General features: G+C 39.5%; 1 protein-coding gene across 2 annotated transcripts in view; it reads left to right on the top strand.

The window, feature by feature from the left end:
- Positions 1–27,242, top strand: part of PTPRO (protein tyrosine phosphatase receptor type O) — a gene marked incomplete at both ends in the record, with an annotated part of 205,202 nt that overhangs the window by 98,255 nt on the left and 79,705 nt on the right. For both annotated transcript variants that reach the window (XM_079773487.1, XM_079773488.1), the window contains 4 exons: positions 13,453–13,726; positions 21,338–21,496; positions 23,852–24,004; positions 25,792–26,229. In XM_079773487.1, coding sequence (XP_079629613.1) covers positions 13,453–13,726; positions 21,338–21,496; positions 23,852–24,004; positions 25,792–26,229 — 1,024 coding nt within the window. The remainder of the gene's footprint in view (positions 1–13,452; positions 13,727–21,337; positions 21,497–23,851; positions 24,005–25,791; positions 26,230–27,242) is intronic.

Below are 27,242 nucleotides of genomic sequence, written 5' to 3' on the forward strand. Positions count from 1 at the left end.
TTAAAACCATTAAAATTAAGCTTAGTATGTGCAAGGCATAAAATAAGTCATGTATCTTAATTGCATTTTTTTCATTTTAGTCTCATAACACCCTTGTATGGTAGGCATTCTTTTTCCATTTTATAGATGAGGAAACTAAGGTCCAGAGAGGGCTCTAAGTGGTAGTCTGTATGGGATGGAATTCTATTTGCTTTAAGTCACTATTCTTTCCACTATACCAGAATGTCCTGTAACTCCTCATGGGATAAAGATGAGTGATCTTAAAGGGACATTCATGCCTCATGGTTGCAAAGGAATAAAACAAAAGATACTCTGAAGCCCAGCTCATTGAAGTTTTAGAGCAAAGTAGCATCAATGTGCATGCACAAACTTTGGATTCAAAGAATTATGGATTTAACTCTAGTGTCCACCATTAAAAAGCTATGTGACCTTAGGTGTGTTACTTAATCTTTCTGAGGCTCAATTACTAAAATGAAAATGCAAGTAATAATAATAATAATCCTATATAATCAAGAGGTAATATGCAAATTGACTATCACACCCTCACAAGATGGCTGCCTACAACCAGGCCAGCAGGGGGGTTAGTGAGGGATGACCAAATGACTGAAAATCAGGCTGTGTGGGGCAACCAGGCCGGCAGGGGGGTTAGTGAGGGATGACCAAACAACTGAAAAGCAGGCTGCATGGGGCGACCAGGCCAGCAGGGGGGTTAGTGAGGGATGACCAAACGACTGAACAGCAGGCTGTGGGGGGTGACGAGACCAGGGCGGGGGAGGGGGGCGTGAGGGATGACCAGGCTGGCAGGGGGGCAGTTAGGGGCAACCAGGCTGGCAGAGGGGGGCAGTTGGGAGTGACCAGGCTGGCAGGGGGGCAGTTAGGGGTGACCAGGTCAACAGAGGGGGGAAGTTGAGGTTGACCAAGCTATCAGGGGGGCAGTTAGGGGCGATCAGGCTGGCACACAGAGGCAGTGAGGGGTGATCAGGCCGGCGGGCGGAGGGGGCAGTTAGGAGTGGCCAGGCAGGCAGGCAGGTGAGTGATTAGGAGCCAGCAGTCCAGGATTGTGAGAGGGATAGTCAACTGCCAGTTTAGGCCCGATCCTGAGGCAGTCAGACATCCTCTAAGGGGTCCCGGATTGGAGAGGGTGCAGGCTGGGCTGAGGGAACCCCCCAACCCATGCACAAATTTTTTGCATCAGGCCTCTAGTAATAATAATATATATTTTAGGGGTTTTTAAAGAGGATTCATTGAAGTAATGCCTAAAAAGTTTTTAACACAAAATAGAAGTTTAAAACAAGTAAATTCTATTGATAGTAGCAATTGCATTACCACACTATGGTATTTCCTAGATTCCCAGGGCTCCAGCTAACCATCTCTGAGTCAATCTCTTTCAAATATTAGGTCCAGACCTCCCTTCTGAATTCTGGATGCATATATCTCATCACGTTACTTGGCATCTACACTTGGATATCTCACATGCATCTCATACTCATTACATATCAAACTGAACAAACTAATGATACACATCACTCCTATTCCTATCCTGTTAATAACTGTTCACCTGCCACCTTTTCTATATATGATCATGAGGATGATGAGGAGATGGAGGAGGAGAATGATAAGTGTGTATGTACAAAATCAACACCACAATCAATCAAATCTCAAGTCACTGAGTTCTGAGGATTATACCCTGTAAATTTCTCCTGATACCTGGTCCTAGCCACCATCATTTCTTTCTTAGAATACTTCAATCACACCTACTTCTGCCTCTCATCACCAATCAGCTTCTTGATTTTCCTGCCCCCTTGAGACCTAAATAAAATTGACTTTAAATCCCTTTCCATCTCTAATGGAAGTTCAAATACCCTTGGGGTTTTTATCAACTTGGAGAGGTTTTCACTCTCACAATTTCCACTTCCCTCAGGCTCCAAATCTCACAAATATAGCTTCCATGCCCTAACACATGGATATGAATCTCAGCAGCTTCAGCAAAGTGATCCACTCACACAGAGCATTTGTGAGTGTAGCAAACACTAGTGCAGACTGGGATTTAGGGAGGTGGACAAGTGTTTGCTATTCAAAATGCACTTCCAATGGAACATTAGGCATTTCCAGTTTTAAGTGCTCTTTGACCCCCTCACCATCTGGATATTTCCATTAGTTGATTGTTCGTTCTATATCCCGACATCACACCATCTTGCTGGCTCCTCTCTCCATGTTTTTTCTAGCCCCTTTCCTCTTCTCTCTCCCCCCTACTTTCTGGAATAAAGCCATTTTTCTCTGTAACTTGAATACTAATTTGTACCTAATTTGGTTGTGTGTGTTTTTGTTCGCCTTGATCCCTCTGCTCACACCCTCAGTGCTCACTTCTAAGCGGTTCGTTATCATGCATTTTTTCATCAGAAGTTCTCCCCAATAGGAATTTGAGAGTCAACAGCTAACATAATAATTTTTTCTTCTATTAAAGAATGCAAATCTGATCATTTTACTCCTCTGCTTAATAGCCTGTAAGTGGCTTCCCATCGCCATTAACAGTAAGCCTCAACTTTTTTAGAAAGCCCTACAAAGCAGCCCATGATCTCATCTCCACTATTGGCCATTCTGAGGTTATTCTTGTTTCTCGAATGCATTATGCTTTCTCCAGCCCCTAGGTCTTCATATACACTGTTCTTTATCGATCCTATTCTTTCTCCAATTCATCACCAGGCCAGCTCTTACTGTCGCCTATAGACTACCTGTGTAGTCTCTTACTTCCTCTAGGTTAGATCCTCCTGCTAGACCTTCTTTTATCATCATGCACTTCTTAACAACGCCTTTTTTTCACTCATTATTATTTAATCATTTATCATGGTGTATTTCCTCTCTGTTCATGTAGACTACCAACATTACTGGGACAGGGACCAAATTTCTTTTCTTAACCATCATTTCCTTAACATCAGGCACACAGTAGGCACTCAATTTTTGAGAACTTCTTGAAGGTCAACAGCGAGCAAAGCATGTATGTAAAATATTGCACTTCATCTCCCTTAACATCTAAGCTTTAATTTATCTAGCATAGAGGAATCAGCCTCCTAGGAAAACCATCAAATTCCAGTGATGGTGGAAGGTACAAGAAGCTATTTGCTTTAAAAATCTGACAGGGTTGTTGTTGATGTTAACAACTCAACAAGGAGGGGAGTGAAAGGTCGGTGCTTACAAAAGGTCACAAGGGACACACCTCAATATGCTGTGAACTGCGTGGTTGGTAAAAGACTGCACTCTCTGTCAGCTCTCATCAGGATTTTTAATTAACTGGTGTCACAGTCGGAGAGACACTTCGTGCCTGTGGGGACATTTGACTGAACTCATCCATTCTCAAATAAATGATTAGCACCATCATCTTCCACAATGTCTTTCAAGAAGTGGGACAGCTACATTTCTACAAGCATCTTTCCGAAGTAAAACCACCTTAAAACTATAAATACTGCAAAGAATAGAAAAGAGGTATGGAGAATTTTTTTTTTTAATCAGGCAAAATTATGTTTGTCAGTGCTTCATTTTATGAAAATAGCACTTGTTCCACAGGCAGAATTAACCTGTCAGGAACCCTTATTTTTCATAACACATTAAGCCAGAAAAATGTTGCATGTTTTTGGAATTTGCCAGAGCACTGAACTGTGGAGAACAATTGTATTTTGTGCCTTTCTGAAGGGTGGACCCACCTCCTCCCACATCAATCATCAGCCAGGCACAGCTTCCCAGGTCCCTGAACTTCTCAGCACAGTAGGTCTCAGAAACTGTTCCCATGGTAACCTTCAGTCAAACAGGTTCGCTCAGGCATACAGCACAGGCATAACATACACAGGCATAACAGCGAAAGAAATGCCTGCTGCTCTTGTTCAGAATGCCGCAAAAATGGCAGGTAATACTGGTTGCTGAATAAATGAATGGTTATTGAATGATATATGAATCGTGGCATTAGTGACCTAAAAAGATACAATTTCTAGTGTTTATATGTCCCAAAGAAAATAAATGAAAAACCATAGATCATAAATTTGGTAACAACAGTTAGCTATTCTTTTTGGAGGATCTACTAGATATCACATACTGGGCTAGGGAATATACACAGATAATCTTGTTTGTGACCCCACAAAAACCTCATCATAATACGTTTTAGTATTTCCATAATTTATCTCAAGCAAGTGAGGCTCAAGGAATTAAAATGAGAGACTATCCGGGGAATTTGAACCCAGGTTCGACGATCTCCAAAATTTCTTTGTAGCTCCAAATTTATATTTTTCCCGATATCACATTTTTTGAGCATCTATCAACCATATCCTAGAGAGAAATAAGTCATGGTTTGTGCTGAGGGAGCTCACCATCAATTAAGTACAGATATGAAAGGTATCATTTGGGAAATCACTTTGGCTCCAGGATCTTACAGTCTGGGGACTGCAGAGTAATAGAGTCATAACATGTGTAGTTGAAGAATTGAAGAATTGCCTTGAGTGCCAGCTCCCCCACATTATAATAGAGAAGCCTTGAGAAACCCATTTAATTTCTTTGTACCTTGGTGTTTCCATCTGTGGAGTGAGATAATAACTTAATAGGATGTTTTGAGGATTAAATGAGAAAAATGTATTGAAAGTACTTTATGAAATATAAAATGTTATATACAGTTAATGTTATCATCCTATCTGTCACAATATCTTGGCACATCTCTTCCTCACAACAGTTTCTTTTCAATCAAAAATGCCAGGTTAAAGTCTTTCCTCAAGCATGTTTTGTTTAATCTTCAGAATTAAGAGTTCTACAGAGCTTCCACCCCAAATCCATATTGGAAATCTAATATACGGTAATTACTGCATTAATACATATGTGTTTATACTAGAGGCCCAGTGCATGAAATTCATGCACAGGGCGGGGGGTGGGGGGTGGGGACAGCACTCCCCTCAGCCCAGCCTGCACCCTCTCACAATCTGGGACTGCTGGCTCCTAACTGCTCACCTGCCTGCCTGCCTGATTTCCCCTAACTGCCCCCTCTGCCAACCTGGTCACCCCAACTGCCCCCCCCCCCCCCCCCGCCGCCGACCTGGTCACCCTGAACTGCTCCTCCCCCCCGCTGGACTGATCACCCCCAACTGCCCTTCTTTGCTGGCCTGGTTGACCCCAACTGTCCCCCTTGACACCCTTGTCAACCCCAACTCCCCCCTGCTGGCCTGGTCACCCCTCACTGCCCCCCCTGCCATCCTGGTCGCCCCCAACTGCATCCCTGATGGCCTGGTCACCCCCAACTGCCTCCTGCCGGCCTGGTTGCCCCCCTGCCAGCTTGGTTGCCCCCAACTGTCACCCCTGCCGGCCTGGTTGCCCCACGCAGCCTGCTGTTCAATTGTTTGGTCGTCCCTCACTAACCCCCCTGCTGGCCTGGTCGCCCCACACAGCCTGCTGTTCAGTCATTTGGTCCTCCCTCACTAACCCCCCTGCTAGCCTTGTCGCCCCACACAGCCTGTGTTCTGTTGTCCATCTGGTTGTTTTGGTCGTGATGGCCCCTGGCTTTTTATATATTAGAATATATATATTAGAGGCTCGATGCATGAAATTCATGCAAGAGTAGGCCCTCCTTCCCCAAGTTGCCAGTAGTGGCTTCCCTCTGGCACCCGGGCTCCCCTCGCAGCCCCGGCTTCATCTGGAAGGTCGTCTGGTCTAATTAGCATATTATGCTTTTATTACTATAGATATGTATCTTCAGAGTGATATATATATATATATATATATATATATATATATATATATATCATATTTTACACACACATATGGCAACTTGCTAAGGAAACATCCTTTGTATTTACTTTAAATTAATGCTTCATGAGTAGCAGAATTTAGTTATCATTCTGCACTCTGGCTGGACAGAACAAAAGAGTAGGAGGCTGGAAGTCCTAAGACAAGCTGTTTGATCAAGGAAATGACGATGCTAAAAATTCAAAGGTTGTAATGTGACAGCCTATGGGCTGAAGCTTGCCTATAAATGTGTTTTGTGTTTTTTTTGGCCAGTATAGCTTTATTTTGTTGTAATTGTGCTTATTTAATGAGACTTTTAGACAATGCAGGTACCTCCCATTTGCTAACTATTCCATCATTCAATCCTCTCAAACTTGACTGCTTCTCACACTTACATCACCTGCCTGACATTTGAGTTTGGACCCTTTTACCAAACGAGAGGCATGAGAGATGAGGGCTCTGCATTATGAAACTGTTCAGATAGAAATGAATGTATCTGAGCACGTCAAACATGAAAGACAAGCTGGTGTGAATGTGGACTCGGGCAAAGGGAGAGAACTGACACACTCTCCCTGAAAAGATACACTTAGGACACATACAAAGGAGTCTGGCATTACACTGCAGATTGTAAACATATTTATTTAGCAAGCATTTATCAAGGGCCTGGTGTATGAGGTACAGAGCAGTTCCTGGCAGCACATAATAACACCACGTAAGTTAATGGTCTTTATTATATCATCATCCTTATTATTATTGATCAGATACAATTCTAGAAAGGACAAAGGCGCATTAGACCTGTCTTTCTCTTTACTTCCAAACAGAGTTGCATCCCCAGTGTCCTGCAAAGTTTCTGATACACAGCTGTTGCTCAAAACGTATCTGAAGAACAAATGCATGTAAAATGGAAGATTCAGGGAGCCACTTTTAGCCTTTGAGATCCGCATCCAGATTCTGCTCTGACAATCTTTGAAAGAGGCTGTAAATAATTCTAAGGAAGTGCCAGGAGGAGCCCTGCCCTGACAGGGCAGCTCTGGGACTTGGCTCTTCCTGAAGGAACTGAAAAGAATGAATATCTTGCTGCAAAAAGGCTTCCTGGGAGAGAGATGGGAGGTTAAGTGGGTGAATTATATAACGTCTGCAGAGGATCATGGCTATCTGTAGTGCTATGTAAGCCCCGGGCATCATTAATATTACCATTTTTAAAAATTGAGCATCCTGTTACGTCTTATGTGGTAACCTTAGCACAGCAGAGTTTTCTAAGTGTTCCTTCTGAAATGCCCTCTAATAAGTCTAATCATTGATTGGGTTGCCAACTGGAACACTGGTAATGTTCTAGAGGCACGTCAGGCAGGCAGGTTTGGTGTACCCAGCACTTGCTCGGGCTCTCATCATGTCTCACCTGAATTGTTCCAAGGCCTCCTTACTGTCTCCTGGCCTTCAATGGGCCCAGCCCGCCAATTCCTAGCTCTACTGGTCCATACTCCAAGTTATATTGTTCTTTCTAAACTGTGATCTATCTAATAATGTCACTTTTCTGCTTTGAAACAATTATGATTTCTTTTGGCCTAAACAATATCCAAATTCCTTAACTAGGCACATCATGGACGGGGTTATCAACCCTTTCCTCTGAGCATCCTACCACTATCCAGCCACTCCAGAAGACTGTGGGATCTCTCCCCGCTTCTCCAGATTACTTTCCTGATCTTTGTTCCCCTGGGAAACTCCTGCGTATTTTTCAAGCACTACTTCCACTCTGAAGCCTTCCCTCAGACCCATCTGCAGAAGCAGAATTAATTGCTTCCTTCTCTTTATGTCTACAGCACTGAAAAATTCCCTTGTACTGACCAGCATCTTTGGCTGAAAGTTTGAAAGTCCAGCTTCAAAAACTTAACCCATAAGCCAAGATTTATTCACTTATGTGCCCACACTGCACAGTGGCTGGGCCTTAGGATGATGGAGACCATGTCCTCTCCCTCCAGCAGCTAATCTTCTTAGGATGATGGAGACCAGGACCTCTCCCTCCAGAAGCTAGTCTTCATGGGGCAGAAATGATAGACACTGGTGTCTCCAGCTTGGCATCTGTACATGCTTGAAACTAGAGGAGAAAGCTCCTTCCCACTAATTAGCACTTAGCTAATGTTGGTTCCTTGTTGAATTAACAAGTGGATAGCTTTCCAATGTTGTGTGAATAAAATATCCAGTGGACATAATTAAGAATTTCATAGAGTTTTAAAGTTAGTTCAATGAAAGTGTATACAACCTCCATAGTTAAAAGGTCATTGAGTGATTTGAGACTTAACTAAAATAATAACCTTTGAAATACAACTAATACGTATTGATTTCATACTGTTATCATTTTTATAAAAGCCATTTAATCTTTACAAAAACCCCATGAGTTACAGGAATTACCACTCTTTCATAAATTAAGAAGATGAAGTTAGGAGGTCCTTGGGCTTCCCCAAGCTCTCACAGGTAATAGGTATAATTGCAGAAAAGAAATAGAAACTCCGGCTCTCTGATACCAAGTTTACTGCTGTGCTCTTAAGCACATTATTTAACTTCTATGAATAAAATGGGGAGAGTAACACTTATGTCTGAAGACTGTTATAAGGAATAAAAGAAAAAAAAACACATAAAATTTGCAGTGCAAAGCCTGGTCCAGATTGGGTTATCTATATATATAAAAGCCTAATATGCAAAGTGTCCCCTCGGGAGTTCAACCGACCAGAAGTTCAATCACTCTCTATGACATGCGCTGACCACCAGAAGGAAGGCCCCAGCTGGCAGCCTGCAGCTGGCAGCCGGGGACCCTACCTGTGCACCATTTCGTGCACTGGGCCTCTAGGGTCTAGGCCAGTGATGGGCAACCTTTTGAGCTTGGTGTGTCAAACTTCGCCAAAAAACTGAGCATAACTCGGGTAGTGTGTCACTTTGAGAAAAAAACATTATTTCACAAATGTTTCATCCTCAGGAGCAGCAAATGTTTCATCCTCGGCATGCGGCCACCTCAGCAGCCGCGTGTCATCAGAAATGGCTACACGTGTCAGTGCTGACACGCGTGTCATAAGTTCACCATCACTGGTCTAGGCGATAGATAATAGTCATTACATTTGTCAGGGATGTTGGAGGACTTCCTAGGATTTCTGACTGGTATGTATCTGTGGCCTGTCCTCTTCCTTGTCCCACATTCTAGGGACACATCCTGCATTTTTCTCTTCTTAAGTGCTGCCCACTCTGTCTCAGTAGCTTCTGTAGTCTCCAGGCTATGGAACAGGTAGCAAGCTCCTGGCTCCTCCTCCTTCACTGCAGCCAAGCACCCAGGCCCTTCTCACTGCCTCAAACAGTTCAGGAAAGAGTCGTACCAATGACATGTGGATCCCAGACCTTGTCCTGACATTAATTTGCACCACTGTCCTCTCAAGTGTGAAATGAGGGTGTTGGACCGGAGAAATTTCTATATTAAAATTTGTTATGCAAAGGAAATTTTAGTGAAACTATTTTCACTGTAGAGTCAAGCAATAATACTATTAACCAGTCTCGAGGGGATAAAAAAGTTTTAAATATTTTTTTTAATTCACCAAATAAATCAGTGTTGGCCTTGCCTAAGTTTGTCAGATCCATTTCTGTTATTTTTAATTCTTTCTTCTTGCTCTACATCTCAGCAGGGATTACATGCATGAAGCATATATTCAGAATTTTATCCTAAATATAGATTCTAGAAAAAGCTGAAGCAAAGAGGCTAGAGAAGAAATAGTATGATGACATTTTTTTTAGGCCCAATGCCTAGATCGCACTTGGCCTGCTGCCTTCTTCTCATTAGTGCCACTGACGGAACCTGATTAGCCCACCTGATTTATTTTTAGCAACCTGGGAGCCAGGGGCCAATGCTGATTTCACGGCTGATCTCCAAAGCTGTCCTTAGATTTGGGAAGATTAGCTCCTTTCTCTGGAAGATTCACTATCTACAAAGCATCGTGACACGTTAGGCATATATTTCTTAAACACTTTACAAAATTGAATCTATTCTTTCCATCATCATAAAACTTTCAGATATTGGCTGTTAAAATATGGAGTGAACGATTCGTAATAAATATGAATATGATGCTTGTAAACTTGTTGTTTTCTGAGCTAATCAACTCCTACAATAAATGACGAATAAAAGCCAGAGTTCAGTGTTCTTGCATATTCAGTGCTTGGTTTAGCCTCTCAGTCCACCCAGGCCACTGGCCATAGAGTCATGCACCACTAAAACGAGCAGGAGAAATAAATGTCATTAGGCAATTTTGTTGCTATGCAAACATCAGACTGCCCTCCTACAGTCTTAGATGGTCTAGCCTAGTGCACACTTAGCCTATGTAGTATAACCTATTGCTCCTGGGCTACAAGACTGTACAGCATGTTACTGTAGAAAACAATACCAGAGTGAATCAAGCACAGTGTATGAGGCTGCTGCTGGTGTTACACAGCATACCGTTTTATAGCAAACATTTCTATAAGTAGAAAGAGTACACCCTACCCCAGCCGGCATGGCTTAGTGGTTGAACATCGACCTATGAACTAGGAGGTCACGGTTTGATTCCCGGTTAAGGCACATGCCCAGGTTGCAGGCCCTATCCCAAGTGTGGCATGTGTAGGAGGCAGCCAACCAATGATTCTCTCTCATCATTGATGTTTCTATCTCTCCCTCTCCTTTCCTCTCTGAAATCAATAAAAATACATTTAAAAAAAAAGAAAGAGTACACCCTAAAATAATGATAAAATGTAGACTACAGTATATACATAAATCAGCAACATAGTTGTTAATTATCATGATCAAGTATTATGTACTGTATATAATTGTGTGTGCTGTACTTGTATGCAGTAGTAGGTGTGTTTACACCAGCATCACCACAAACATATAAGTAATGTGTTGAGGCCTTACAATGTTACAAAGGCTACCATGTCACAACTACAGCCCACACTAGGCAATAAGAGTTTTTCAGCTCCATTATAATCTTACTAGAGGCCCAATGCACAAATTCATGCATGGGTGAGGTCCAGCTGGTTCCGCCCCCAATCAGGGGCGGGGGGATCGATCGGGGGTGGGGCTGGCCAGGGGGAGGGGCAGAAGGAGGTTGGCTGGCAGCAGTGCATGTCATAGAGACCAGTCATTCCAGTCTTTCCCGTCGTTCTGGTCATTCCGGTCACTTGGCTTTTATATATATAGATGGGACCACCATCAGATATCAGTCTGTTGTTGACCAAAACATCATCATGCAGTGCATGGCTGTATAAAAGGGGCCACATTTTATGTTTGACTTCAAAATACTCTTGATTTGCAAACTGGTCAGGAACCTCCCAGGTGTGATGGGAAACCAGCCCTGTACAGGGAGGGCAGGGAGAGATGGAAGAAAGGCAGACCACCCAGACTGGTGAGTGACAGGTTTCAAAAGCAAGGGGACTTACCTTTAAGAAGCTTGTCTTGGACCGCACAAGATGAGTAGATCTTCACACAGCCCACCAAATCTTAAAGGTTTAGATAGATTCCTTAAGGCAGTGGTCGGCAAACTCATTAGTCAACAGAGCCAAATATCAACAGTACAATGATTGAAATTTCTTTTGAGAGCCAAATTTTTTAAACTTAAACTTCTTCTAACACCACTTCTTCAAAATAGACTCGCCCAGGCCGTGGTATTTTGCGGAAGAGCCACACTGAAGGGGCCAAAGAGCCGCATGTGGCTCGTGAGCTGCAGTTTGCCGACCACGGCCTTAAGGGGTTCAGTCATAAACAGGAGAGGACTTCAGTGGGGTCAGTCATGTATACCATTAAGATGGTCGCAACACCACAGTTCTGTCTCAATGCTATAAGTGTGGGGCAGCTTCTGGGAACCGAAAGACAAGCTGAATGCACATTTCCAGGAAAGGGGAGGTGATGGAGAGGGGTCCTGATCTCAGGTCAACCAGAGGTCACGTCCTCTCCATGACCTTCCCCAACAAGTACAGAACTCAATATTAAAAACCTACCCATATGTCTGAGGACGAGACCATGTGTGGATAAAGGGACATTTTAAAATGTTAAGAATTACCCAGTTCACAAAGGACCTAGCACGTGTCAGGGGACGACTGCAAGTCCGGCGCTGGTCGGCTGTGCATGTGGGGGTGCATGGTGTCAGTGGTGGGGGCAATCCTGGTGGGTCCTGGAGCTGGATGTGCAACTAGAAATAAGATACAGTCCTTTCCCTTAAAGGACTTAGGGTCTAGGGTGCTTAGACTATCATGAACACCATTAAGACTATTAAATGTTGACATAGAATCAAACTGTTAATAGCAAGATACTCTTTAAAGTACTAGGACCTGCAAGAACTAGATTTCTAAAAAAAGTAACAAGGAGAAAAATAGCCAGACATTTTTTAGGTCTATATAGTCTCTTTTATGGTACTGCTAGGTACTGTGTGCTTGATGTGTCTTCTGACAATATGTGTGGTACCAAAATTAATAATAAATAGTTGAATTCTAAGAGGCAAATGCCCACCTATAGTTAATGCAATTAGCAATTTTTCCCATTCTTTGACTAACACTTATCAGTGTAAACTGTGTGTCAAACTCAATGTGTCAAAAGGGGAAGACAAACATGTATGTGGAACAATAATGGAACAATTTTGATTTGTGTAAATCAGTGGTTAAGAGCTCAAACAAAAAGTGCAATCTTGCTCAAGTGATTTAATCTTTCTGAGCCTCAGTTTCCTCCACTATGAGCTAAGAATGAAAATAATAATTCCATCTTAGGAGGCTATTTGAATACTAAATGATATGACTGTGTTTGACTGCCTGGCTTAGTTAGCATCTGGGTCCGTGTAAGTCCTTAACAAGTTTCAGCAATTTTTCTGTCCCATGTTCATAGAAGTCTAAGAGGTTCAGAGCTCAGGCTACTGCATACCCAGAAGATAAATTCAAAACAAAGCAGCAAGTGGTGCAAAGTATATGAGTCTTGCTTGAGACCATAGAGCAGAAGGACTGGTCCTGCCTGTGGAGTATAGGGGAAAATCAGGAAGAAATAGTTCAACCAGCTATACAAATGCTTTTCCAAATGCTGTCCATAAATATTTACCTGGAGACTTGAAGCAAAGCTTTCAGTCCTTTGTCTGCCAACATCCTCATAGATGCTGTGAATCCTCAGTCTGGTCTCTTCTTCAAAGAGCATCTTAGCTTCTGTTTTTAAGGACTGGCTAACCTTTAATGAGGAGGATTACCACAGGTGTCTCAGTACTGGCTTTTATTATTTAGAGCTGACAGGTGAGAAGGGAGGGAAGAAATCACTGCCTTGAGACATTCTTCTAGAATGCTCCTAGGATTGCCACAGCATTTCTGCCTCCAGCAGAGTCAGGAACAAGGGTCTCTCTGGAAGTTGAATGCCATGATGATTTTATTCACTCGTTATTTACTCATTTCCATGATGTGCATCTTGTGTTTATTACATAACACAACCCATGAACTGGAAGCAGCTTTTCAATGAAAAAGAATCCTCAAAGTAAAATCCTGAGAAAATCATGAGACAGAAGAGAGCTAATCTCTCTTTCTGCCTTTCCTTGTATACGGTGTAACTCTATTTTACAAAGTAATGCTGACCACATTCGTTTTGGAAAAATTATCTCAGTATAAGTTTATTGCTAATGATCGGAATTTGACCTCCATTTCCGTGTTTTCTCTTTCCTTAAACAGAATGCTACAACACTCCACGTAACTGTTCAAGATGACAATAGCATCGTTGTCTCTTTAGAAGCTTCAGATGTCACGAGTCCATCATCTGTGTATGTTGTGAAGATAACTGGTGAATCAAAAAATTACTTCTTCGAATTTGAGCAATTCAACAGCACTTTGCCTCCTCCTGTTATCTTTAAGGCCAATTATCATGGCCTTTATTATATAATCACTCTAGTAGTGGTAAATGGACATGCGGTTACCAAGCCATCCAGATCAATCACTGTGTTAACAAGTAAGCATCATGTGTAATATTGTCCTTTGAGTTTCTTCTTTGTCTGTATTCTCACGGGGTTCTAATTAAAAGAGAAATCAGTGCAGAATGGCAAGCTCAAGGGAAGTCAAGTCACAAAAATTCAAAGTTCTGCTTTATATTAAGTATACAGTTTCTTGCTGAAGTTTGATAAAGTTTCACTATTATATTTTTATTTAAAAATGTTTAAAACTAAAAGAAAGTAAGCCTTAATGAGGTATTTTAAGACTGAATGACAATTTTAGATTCATAATTGGACCATGTAATTTTCTACTATGTAACTTAAAAGAGTATGATCATAATTAAGCTATTTGTCTTCCATAACATTTATTCTCATATTAAGCAATTTGGCTTTTGAGACATTAATTTATACTCATAGTTAGCCTGCTCCAATTCTATTTTACATTTTTAGCTGAGAGACAGAAAAAGATATCATTATTTATCAGTCACTATTCCCCACCTCATCTTCATAATAGCCTTGGCATCCAGTGCCCAAGAAAAATGCCAGGGGGAAAAATCATTGGCATTTTAACTTTCAGTAGCCCTTGCCTTAAAATGTTAGTGCTGATATTAGGAAATTTTCAGGATTTGGTTTTAACTATATGTGATTTTACTCTGACTTTAATACCTAATCTCAAATTAAGATGCAATTCTACTGTGCATGTCAAGGTGTGGAAAAAAACTGTTATATATTATATGGTAGAGTTTATCACTGGAGTAATTTAATGGCTCAACAAAGTTCTTTTTGCGCTCCACTGCAAATATTTCGGGGGCTGCAATTTTTAAAATACCAGAAACCTGTGATAATTCTGTCAGTAGTTAAGGAAAAAGACATAGTGATATTTTTGTTTGGGATAAAGTAGAGAAACACCAAGAAGCAAGAACTCAGAATCAAGCTAGAGGACATATTTTTAACATGTTTATAAAAAACTTTTTTTTAAAGTTTTACTTGGCAGAGTCCCAAGATCTGTAATGAGTCCTAAAAATTAGGAATGGCACAGACCCAAGACCTTCAAGGTTTACAGATATAATGAACTAATCTAGGACCTAGTTGAATCAAAGGAAGCATTTGCCTGGTAAAATGCTGTCTTAAACAAGCTCCAGAAAAGGTGAATTGGGAGTTAATAGATCCAGGCATCAGATCTAGGTATATAATACCTATAATACAACTCCTTGAAATCAGAAACTTTGTCTTACTCATGTTCATCCTATATAATAAAAGGCTAATATGAAAATTGTCCCCTCAGGAGTTCAACCAACCAGGAATTCGACTGCCCGCTATGACATGTGCTGACCACCAGGGGGCAGCACAGAATGAAGGCCCCGCTGGCAGCTGGCAGCTGGCAGCAGGGAGAAGGAAGGCCCCGGTTGACCTTGATTGCCGGCCAGCCCTAGGGACCCTACCCGTGCAGGAGTTTCGTACACCAGGCTTTTGTCAATTTCATAAGCATCTAGTGTGAACCTTATGCTTAATAGGTGATCAGTAAATATTAAATTCAATTTAGTTAAGCAAACAGTAGGAGAAAGAGCCAGGGAAAAAAAGACTAAAACACAAAGCAAAATAAAACGATAGGGACTTGCTGACTCAACATTCATTAGCACACCTTTAGCCACTTCTGATTAGGCAAAGCTGGAGGAGTCACCCTTCAGCTAATGGCTCATAAAGAAACTTGATGAGTAAGTATTTGATTAGAATATTTCTAGAATATCTCATTGAAATTTTAGTACCTGCAGTGAGTTCTGTTTAAAATATTTTCCATTTTCCTTTGTCATTTCATCTTTGACATGTGGGCTTAGAAGTGTGCTGTTGAATGACCAAAAATTTAGCAATTTTGCAGAGATCTTTTTAGTGATTCTTAAGTAAATGCTGTGCGATCAATTACTTGTGTGATTTCAATTACTTGACATTTGTTGAGATTTGTTTTATGGTCCCAAATATGGACGATATTGGTGTATATGCTGTGAGCAGTTAGGTCAATTTAGTTGACCTAACTATTCCAATCTTCTATATCCTTCTTGATTTTCTGTCTACTTGTACTAACAACGCTTGATAGAGGAGTGGGAGTCTCCACCTACCTCTGTGGGTTTGTCTATTTCTCCTTCCATTTCTCTTAGTTTATGCTTTACATATTTTGATGCTCTGCTGTTATGTTGTAGGTGCAAACACTTTTAGGATTATTATGTCTCCTTGTTGAGCTGAGCATTTCATGGTTTGCAGTGTTCCTCTTTATCCCAAGTAATGTGCTGTGTGTTGAAGTCTATTTTGTCTGATATTAATATAGTCTTTTCAGTTTTCTTTTATTAAATATTGTCATGGTATACCTGTTTCATTTTTACTGTCAATCTACTTATGTCTTTATATGTTAGCAAGTTTCTTATGGACTGCATAGAGTTGGATCTTGGCTTTTTTCCAATCTGGAAAGTCTCTGCCTTTTAATTGAAGCACTGTCCTATAAAAATAGGATGTTAATCACACAGCAATAAATTTTCAGGTAGAAAAATTTAAACACTTTTTGAAAAGGTGAAATTAATTTTAATAACATAATATAATCCATTGTATTCAAAATATTATTTTAACATAATCAATATAAAAACAAAAAACACTTTTTCCATTTTAAAATTAAATTAATTAAAATGAAATAAAATTTAAAATGTGCTTTTTCAGTTATATTAGCTTCATTTTGAGTGCTCAATAGCCTTACATAGGTAACAGCTACCAATTTTGATAATACAAGTTTAGAGCATTTACGCTTAATGTAATTATTTACAATGTTAAGTTTAACCCCACCGCAATGCCAAGCTGTTAGTGTGGGGGTGGGTCAATTCAGTGATTAGTTGAACTGGGTTTAAGGCATTAGTCACCTTTAGTTCACGGATTTCGAAGTCCTCCAGAGGGAGTGCCAGTAGTGGTCCTGGGATTTCTCAGTCTCCAGTTGTAGACTTGGGGTTCAGCGAGCCCCACCCACCTGCACCACTGAAGGGCTCCATGATTTTGCCCCTCCCCTAACAATGGATTGCTGTGGCTTCTTCCTAGTGCTAAGATTTTGGTGGGAGCAGGGGAGGATTTGGTTCTCTGGTCCAGCCTCAGGCTTAAGCAGACCCTGTGACCCTAAGGCATTCTTAGCATCTCTACCCCTTACCACCAAAGTCTACCTTAAAGCTGGGGAAGGTCTTGAGTTAGAGAGCTTCCTTCCTCTCCCAGGCAGTCACAGAACTCTACTCTGTATCAATGCATGAAAAAAGACCCAAGAGAGTTTCTGCCCCTCTCCTGGGAAATGATATCTTCTAAATTGGGGTATCTTTGCCTAAAAACTGGGAGGGGCAGTTTTCTGCCCCTACTGCCTTAAGGCTTCTGTTTGGTATTCAAGAAAGGTCCTGGGAATGAAGAAAGAGTTTCTCCTATATCTTTTAGTAGCCCAATCATCATCTACATGCCTGTGCCCCAGAGGGTGGTTCTCTTGCCCTCAGTATTCCTCATGAGCACCTGATAAAGGCCCATGAGAAGAGCTGGGGAGAGACCATGAATTCAACTTGTGTCTGGGACTCCCGGTCATTCTAAACCAGTGTTGTCCTAGAACTTTGGGGAGATGGGACTGTTCTATATCTGCATTATCCAGCACAGTTACCACTAATTCTTAATTTCATTTTATCTTGGTGGATTCTTTCATAAGTGTAATTTAAATAGCTGTAAGGGACTAGTAACTAACTTCCTGGACAGAGCAGTTCTACACTGTCATTGAGAACATAACGCATCCTTATGAATTCATTGAAATCTTAGTTGCTTTCTTCTTTTCTGCTTGAACTCTTCCTGCCATGCTCAGCTAGGTAAAACCTAGTGTCCTTTCTGTCCTCAGAGCGTTTGTCACTCTGCAATTTACTTTGGTTGCCTTGCAATCTCACCTCTCTGAGAGATGCCTGAAAAGTTATGATCTCATGAATTATGCTTTTTCTTCTTGTTCTTGGGTGTTGGGAAATGAGATTGACTTGCAGCTTTCTACATCCTAAGTGGAAGAGGAAACTGGCATTGATTTCTAAAAAGTAAAACTGAATATGGTTTCAGTCTCTCATCTTCTGTCCCATTTTTAAAGGCTCAATTACATCATCTCAGATTTTGAAAGGGATCATAGGTTGGGAATATAAAAAACTGTGTATTGATGCACAAATATTTCTATGACATTAGACATGAGGTAAGATTTGGGGTTCAGCTTTCTCCTCAAAAAAAAAAAAGAGGGAATTCAAATACATGTTGACTAAGATTACTTTTGAGCTCTAAAATGATCATTATTTGTTAGTTGGTAATGTAATTTTGCCATCTTTATTTTTTCTAATGAGAAGCTTTCCTTAAAAGTTTAGGAAACATTTGTAGCATCTACTCACAGAGTTGACACGTTGCTCTTGAGAATAAAACGGGACCTTTGTTGCAGTCATTTACTGTCTTGATGAAATAAGCAATGACCAAGCAGTTGGCCCTAGGGCAGTCCTTTGATATTTCTCTGTAGTTGTTCTGAGTCTGGCGCTCTCTAAGAAAGCTGAGAAACATGGCAAAGAATAAATTTAGCACAAACACATTGTTAGGCCAGTTCAAAAGAGTTTCACAACCCTTAGGCTCTGACATCTGATTAATATTTAACTGGTTGAGAACTTTCAGTATGTTGTGCCCACTTTAGAGAGAAGAATCCATTTCTCAATAGATCAAATGATACATAAAAACAATTGTTCAGAGATTGGGGAAATATCTCCTCAGCTACTAGTCCTGCTGTCTCCTCTGCTGCAAATACTGCAGAACACACATACAAACACTCTACAAATACGAAATTCTACACAAATCCATCTACTATAAATAAAAATAATTCATGAGTTTCTACCTTACTTATTGCTTACATTCTCAATGCCATGTCCTAGGTGCCAGAGAAATAAAAATTAATAAAAATACCCACACTCAAAGGTGGTATACTAAAGTAGAAAAGACAAATAAACAAGCCATTACAAAATATGATAAATGCTATCTGTGAATGATGTAAGAGAGAGTGCCTACCTAGCCTTCCTAAAGAACATTGGGGAGATACCACAGAAACATACAATCATTGAAAAAGTAATGAAAATTTGTCAAATTAACAGAAAATGTAAAGTGTTACAGAGTCAAAGGGAATTATGTGCAGAGTGGAAGCATGCATAGCATGGCACACCTGTGAACTGCAAGGAGTTAGGAATCAAAAGCTTAATAACAGGAAAGGTGGCTAGGAAAATTGGAAACAACCTAGAATATTTTGCCAAAGAGGTTAGACCTCAATCTATGACCAAATAAATATTAAAAATAATTTATATTGGCTAACAACTCCATTTCTCTGTCCAGTCCAGCCTGGATTCTAAGACAAGAAATGAGAGTGTAATGGAGTGGCTACAGAGAAAGGAGTAATGAATTAAATCAAGATTTAACCTTGTCATCACTGAAAAACACACAGTAAAGGCAGCGCTGGTTTATGGCATATCATTACTTTCTAATAATCCTATATAATAAAAGCCTAATATGCAAATTGTCCCCTCGACTGGGAGTTCGACCGGGAGTTCAACCAGGGGGCAGGGCAGGCCGGCCAACCACCCATAGCCCCTCTCCGCAGCGGGCCTTGGCCAGCAGCCGCATCAGGCAGCCAGGGGAATGGAGGCCCTGGCCAGCAGCCAGCAGCTGCTAGGGACCCTACCCATGCACAAATTTTGTGCACTGGGCCTCTAGTAACAATAATAATACTAGTAATAATGAGAGATAGTAAAATATTTTTAAAGAATGCATTTGAGTTCCATTGAAAGCAGTAATTCTTGGATTGAATATGGGTCAGTAATGCCTGGACATGGACTTCAGAATAGACAGCTGGCCTGAGTCACTTATGCTGAAGCTGAGGAAAAATATAAGAAGCAAACATGTACGTGGGCATTTAAAAAATTCTCTTAGTTTACAATTCAAGTGGCTTGCAGCCAAACAAATCACAAAATAAAATATCTGTGCTCTAATCCTCATGTGCACCTTGAATTTCAAAGTTTGCATGTACTTTGATGTGCAGACTTCGTATCTCAGGCCAGGAAAGACTGAGTGGCCCCCCATCTTCTCTGCTCAGTGGACAGAACCCCAGTGAGGATGTGAAACAGGACTGCAGCAATGGAAGAATTACTGCTCTGTGGCAGCTTTCTGCTGACAGCTTTCATTTTGTTTCTCTTAGATCCAGAGCCAATAGCTGGGCTTGGTAGACTCCCTAGGTTAGTAATTAGACTGGGTTGAAAAAAACACCTTCAGATGGCTCAATACTTCTTTGGGATTAATCAACGAGAAATAGTCTTCAGGAGGGAGGTTGTTTTTGTTTGTTTACATGACATAAAAGTGAGTAACTGCGGCCTTTAGTAGGAAGACCAGGGATGGAGGCAAAGATAAAATAGAAAAATTTTAACAGAGAATATAGTTCATAATCTACATTGAAATGAGCACAATACATGCTGAAATCTAAAGGCCTCTTTACATGTTTATAGATGTTGGCTTGTTTTTTAAGAAAATTCCAGGGAAAATCATACCTTTAACATGTGATTTCAGTCCTTCCTGGGTCTCTTCAATCAAAAGCAAAGCAAAAGCAGGTTAAGATCCTGAGGAACAAAAGGAAAGTTATTTAGCTACACACTGAGACAAAGTAGGAACTCAATAAGTTATTTGTCAAATGAACTAAGTCTTATTTGGTTTCCTATGTTAATTAACCTGAAATTTTAAAAAAATGTAAAATTTAAATTAAGGATATTGCTTTCCTTTAGTTTGTAGCTTATGTCTAAAATTTCTCTCTATTTTTAATACTTTGAACCAAAGTGTTTTTTTCTCTATAATGCAATAATTGACTACAAACCAAGTTATTTTTTAAAAATTCTTGAATAAATTTTATTCAAGTAACAATTACCCAATAGTTCCTTAGATGCATGGGGGAACTGTATCATTTTACAAGGCTTTTGCTGAAGGGCGGGATGCAGAGGAAATACAGACATACACCAATCACAGTTTTTTTTAAAAAAACAAGTATTTAAAAAGTTTTGTGATGGATTAACAACTTGAACAAAATAAGAATAAACATACTTAAAACTTCCATCGAAAGAGTAGTTTGATAAACACCATAAACTCTAATTATCACAACATAGGATGGTTTGCAATCTTATACTCAAACGCAGAAAGAGAAGTGCTAAGTTTACACAAAGAAATAAATGATCATGTAAGCATTTACCCTTGATCAGAGTCAAATGTATTTTCTGTTACTGCTCTGTTACTAGTATCAAATTTTATTGGCTTGGGGTAAAGAAAAATGAACTAGGAATCCGGAGATATAGATTCTGCCACACACATGTTAAATTTTCTTTGACAAGTAAATTGAAGGTTCTGAGTTATTATTTTTATGTTTTGTTTGTTCTTCTTAGATTCAGGTAAATGGAAAAATTAATATCAAAGTTATTTGAAAGGCAGGAAACACTATAAGATGTACTTTATTAATTACTGCTAAGGAGAACACTCAGCTCATGTGGACTGAGGAATTTCGTGCTCACGGGTGATAAAAATGTACTCTTTTTCTGCAGAACCTCTCCCTGTAACTAGTGTTTCAATATATGACTATAAACCTTCACCTGAAACAGGAGTCCTGTTTGAAATTCATTATCCAGAAAAATATAATGTCTTCACAAGAGTAAACATAAGCTATTGGGAAGGTAAAGACTTCCAGACAATGTTATATAAAGGTAAGAGGCAAAAGGAAGAATGAATAAATGATGACTGAATATTACTTTTTACATGATTTTTGCCAAATGGTCTTCACTCTTGCTCTAAGTGTATTTTATGGTTCACTATTTGACAATAACTAAATCATTAAAATAGTTATTGATTCATGACAATCTTGTGATGAAGAATCTTAGAATATCTGGTTCATTAAAGTCATGTTTCATGCATAAGCATAAGAAATACTCAAATTATTGTCACTTACATGTTATTCTTGCCAAGGTAACATGTTATTCTTGCCAAAGGTAACATTAATTTATTTCCTGTGGGGAGAGGAGAGAAAGAAGAGAGCCCAGGGGGATTAATGATTTCAAAAGTACCAAGCCAAATTCTCAGTAGACTTTGGTGGGCTAGGAGGTTGGGGGAAAGGATGGAGAGGGGGAGAGAGAGAGAGAGAGAGAGAGAGAGAGAGAGAGAGAGAGGAGAGAGGGCGTTCAACTTCATTGGAGGTGAATCAAAGTGGAGGAACTTAAATACTCAGGACATACCCTAGCCGGTTTAGGTCATGGATAGTCAGCTTGCACACCAAAGGGTCCTGGGTTCGATTCCAATCAAGGGAATGTACCTTGGTTGCAGGCTTCTCCCCAGCTGGAAACCTGGTCTGGGCATGTGCAGGAGGCAACCAATTGATGTGTTTTTCGCACATTGATATTTCTCTCTGTCTTTCCCTCTCCCATTCTCTCTTAAAAAAAAAAAAATCAATGGAAAAATATCCTTGGGTGAGTCTGTGTCCTGAATATATATATATATATATATATATATATATATATATATATATATATATATATATATCCTATATAATAAAGAGGTAATATGCAAATTAACCCGCAAGCCATCACAAGATGGCTGCGCCCACAGCGGAAGTGGGATTTCTGTAACAAGCAATCAGCAGGGATCTGAGGCTGCGTGGTGCCGGGCTGGGGCAGGGGACCTGAGGCTGTGCCCCCCACCCAGCAGGGCTTAACGAAGGTAAGTCCAGCCCGGTCTGGATCTCACCCAATGAGGGTGGGGCTGGCCAGGTCTGTGTCTCGCGCAATTTCGAGGTTCATGCGGGTGGACGGGATCTTGACTCTGGGTCCCACGGCGTGCCCCAGATTTGGACAGGAGGAAGATATTCATATACATTTTACTAACTTTATTTCATCTCTGATACTTCTATTATAGAGAAAGGGCAAATAGCAATATTAAAATATTTCCTCTAATTAATTCCTTTTTAATGTGCACCAATTTCATGCACTGGGCCACTAGTATATGGCTCAGTGCAATTCTCTGCCAAGGTTTAACTGATGATGTCAAAGTTGATTGGCTGTACCTGGAAACATGTATTGGTGAGGTGGGAATGCATATTGCAGCACATAGGTCATGGTGTCCAGAAAGATATCATTTTAACTTGCTGCTTTTACAAATTCCTTTCTTCCATAGAATTCTTATTTTTCAAATGAGGCACTGTTTAGAGAATACACAGTGCATTTTTCAGTTTTTTAAAACTTTGAAATATTTAAATAAGCATAAACATAGATTCTGCAAGTTATTGCATTCTTTGTTTTCAATGAAAACAGATTATCTGCAAATTAATAAGTGGGGCCTTATTGTTTATTATTACATCGCAAGTACAAGCTCATGAGTGGTTGAAAAGCAGTCACTGGAATTTTGCTGAGTTAAAAGCCGTGAGTTTTAAAATAAGTGAATATGGTCTCTTTTTTCAATTAACTTTAAAATTATTTTTGGCTTTTAATTTCATTAGTGGTGTTCTTAATTTCTTTCTCTCATTTCTTTCTAACATAGACTGGATTTCTAAATTTGTTATTTTCTTTAATATTTTCTAAATTAAATCCAAATTCTTATTTTTTTTTCCTTTTTTGAGCAGGTTCTGTCTGCAACTGTCAGATAAAACCATTCTACTTTTAAAATACACTAGTTTTTACAAGTGAGCCTCGAGAGAACATTTCTTGCAAAATTACTATTTTCTAAGTCATAAAGTGGCAAAATACCTTTAGTTTTCATCTTAAAGTAAATAGCTAATATAAACCTAATCTCCACAACTACTATACATGTTCTCTACTTAATACACCAAGTGTTCCTGGGATCAGAATTCAGCTTCAGTTATATCCAATTCTTGCACAAAAATCTTTTCAGGACTGACTAAAAATTCAGATTTTCATCTCTAACCTTATGCCAAATTGTTATTACTTTCCATGCTAGAAGTTGAAAGAAATACTATTTATTGATATTTTGTTATTTTGATTAGAACTTCCTAAAAGTGTGTGTCATTTAGAAGCTCAATATTTTAATATAATTGATTTCTTTTTTCCCCCCAGATTTTTTTAAGGGAAAAACAGTATTTAATCATTGGCTGCCAGGAATATGTTATAGTAACATCACCTTTCAGCTGGTATCTGAGGCAACTTTTAATAAAAGTACTCTCGTGGAGTACAGTGGTGTCAGTCATGAACCCAAACAGCATAGAACTGGTAAGTTCTGAAAATTTATATTTACTGAAAAAATGTAATTATATTATATGTTGTATGTGTACTTTTTATCATTCTAAGAAAAATTCTACTCCATTCTAAGAAAGAATATATATATATATATATATATATATATATATATATATATATATATATATTTATTTTATTTATTTATTTTTTAATAATCTAAAACAGCCCTAGCCGATTTGGCTCAATGGATAGAACATCAGCCTCCAGAAAAAAGGGTCCCAGGTTCAATTCCGGTCAAGGGCACATACCAGGGTTGTGGCCTCGTTCCCCAGTAGGGGGTGTGCTGGAGGCAGCCAATCAATAATTCTCTCTCATCATTGATATTTTTATCTCTTCCTTCCACTCTCTGAAATCAATAAAAATGTATTTTAAAAATAAATAATTTTTAAAAGTATTTAAATAATCTAAAACAAATTTTCTATCAGTGTAAAAGGAAACTAGCAAAATATTCAATAAGGAAACTCTAAACTATGTCAATGTAATCATAGATGTATAATCTTTAAATTAAAAAGTACATGATCCAAAAAAAGTTAGAATTAAATAACTTAACTGGATCAAGTAGATATCACTTATTCTATATGTACATATAGCAGAAAAACAATGGAAGATGTTTGAGTACAGATATTTAGATTATTGAAGGAGAATATTGGGATTCAGATGTATCTAAAACTTGTAGTGTTTAATTTTAGTAGTGTAACTAATATTCAACACTAATATGGGATGGATGCATTGATAATGGATGGATGGGTGGATGGGTAGATGGAGGAATGGATGGATGAGTGGAAAAATAGATCGTTAAAACAAATGTGCACCTACTAAATATCCATTACCAATACCAACATAAGTGTCTAATATAATTAGACAATGTAATTGTCTGTACCTGATGTGCCTAAGTACTCAGTAGGAATGCTGGAGAGTCCACTCATATGAACACTGAGAATGGCTTATATGAGATCATCCCTGAGACCCTTCCTATCCAAAATTGTAAGTTGTCATGATTCTCATTAATTAGGCCAAGAGAAGGAAACTATGTAATTTAACTCATGTCAACATCTAAAATATTTTATTTGTATTTTTAATTACTCAATTCAAGTAAAGAAACATTAATTGAGATCCTTTTACCTGGGAGTTGTTCTAAGTACTGAGAGGAAGACAGAGACTGGTGAGAAAGGTTCCCTGTCCTCAAAAATGGTAGATGTTCTGTAGATGTTCTATAAGGCAGCATGCAATGAATGTTATAAAAGAGGTATAAAGTTATATAACAAACCAAAGGAGGGCAAGATTAACTTTCATTAGACTTTCATGGAAGAGGTGATATTTCAGCTGCTATTTGAAGAATAGGTGGAAACTATTGCAGGTAAACACCATGCAATGTGCCTTCATAATTTTCTACTTCTAGAAAAGTATGCTTCCATAATTCATAAACACATTTTATGCTCCTATTTTTCATTTTAGAGAAGTGAGGCGTGAAGCCATAAATTACCACTTGGACAAGCATGGTATATCACAAGTTAAAGTAACCGGTGGTATGCTAGTTTGTGACTAGTGGTATACAAATGTCAACCCATTACTCACAAAACCTTAGATGTATGTTGTACTGGAAACCACAACTGTTCTTGGTATAAATGAGAACATAGAAATATATATGCTAAGCTAAACTCTATTTTGTAAATCTGCCTAGTTAATAGATTATGCATTCACTATAAAGAGTTTAAAAATTACTTGAAATTTAAAAAAAAAAATGTATCTTTCTCTTACAGCCCCTTATCCACCTCGAAACATCTCAGTTCGTATCATAAACTTGAACAAAAACAATTGGGAAGAACAGAGTGGCAGTTTCCCAGAGGACTCCTTCATGAGGCCACAAGACACAATGGGAAGAGACAAAGTCCTCCATTTTACAGATGAAACTCCTGAAATTCCCTCTGGCAACATTTCTTCTGGTTGGCCTGATGTTGACCGCAGTGACTATGAAACTACACCCCAGCCGTATTGGTGGGACAGTGCATCTGCCACTCCGGGAAGCGAAGACGACTTTGCCAGGGTGCTGCCCCTGGGATATGAAAATGACACACTCAGCGAGACTGAGAAGCCAACGTCAGGCTCCTCATCTTTCCCCGTGCAAATGATACTGAGCTGGCTGCCACCAAAGCCACCCACTGCCTTTGATGGGTTCCATATCCACATAGAAAGAGAAGGTAAAGCACTAGGCAGTCAGAGGGAATAAGAAGTGACACAATCAAAGAGAAGGAAATGAAAACATTCTCAAATTTAAGTTTAGGAAGAAAGACCGATGGGAGACAGTTAATAGCGAAAGAGAAATGATAAAGAGAGGCAGGAATGTAATTAAGCATCCAGTGTGAACTAAGACTAGGAAACAAAATGAGCACATCGGGTGAGAATCCGCAGGTTTGGGTAGTCCTAAGTTACAAGTTCTGGCCACTGTACACCTTTTGCTGCCCACCATTTCCCAGGCCCATATTGCTGAAGGAAACCTTATATTGGAAAGACTTTGAGCTAAAGGTCTAACCATCATCACGAGTTATAAAATAGTCTGGAGAAATTTTCTGTTTTCATTAATTTTTTTGAAGCATGCAGCAAAAGAATCTTTCTGGCAAAATAGCTACTTTCCCAAGAGTTTCAAGCCTGTGTCAGCTCCTCTAGCTATTCTTATTTCCCTTGCGTGTGCTTCTCTGGTGGCAACACCACTCATATTTTTCCCAAGAGAAGCTGGTAGTAAAACAGAAAATGCACAGCAATTGGTATTTTCACTATAGCTAACATATTATCGATTGTGTTCACTTATCCAGTATCTGAGAGTCATTCTTTATATTTTAGCCCACTAATTTATAAAAAGCAACGCCATGGCATTCAGTAAATTTGAGTCACGAATAACATTTAAACTGTTTTTTGGTAGCTTATTATAGTTATTCATTGTTTGTCTTGTTTGTACAGTAACATACTTCATTGTATGCTTTCCAGTGTCATAGCATGGGTTGTAACGGTTGCCAGGTTGCCAAGTTGTCAAAAGTTGAAGTTACAATGACAACTGTATTTGCAGATTAGGGCATTAAGACCATGTTATTGTATATATGATATATTGTTCCCCCCTATTTCATTCAGTAGAATGAGATACAAAATCTGTGGATTCCTCTAGATTCGATGATAGAGCAGTAAACCATACCCAGTTACTGTATAAAACTGAAATCCT

The sequence above is a fragment of the Cnephaeus nilssonii genome (genome assembly GCF_951640355.1).
Source record: "Cnephaeus nilssonii genome assembly, chromosome: 6".
Classification (NCBI taxonomy): Eukaryota; Metazoa; Chordata; class Mammalia; order Chiroptera; family Vespertilionidae; genus Cnephaeus; species Cnephaeus nilssonii.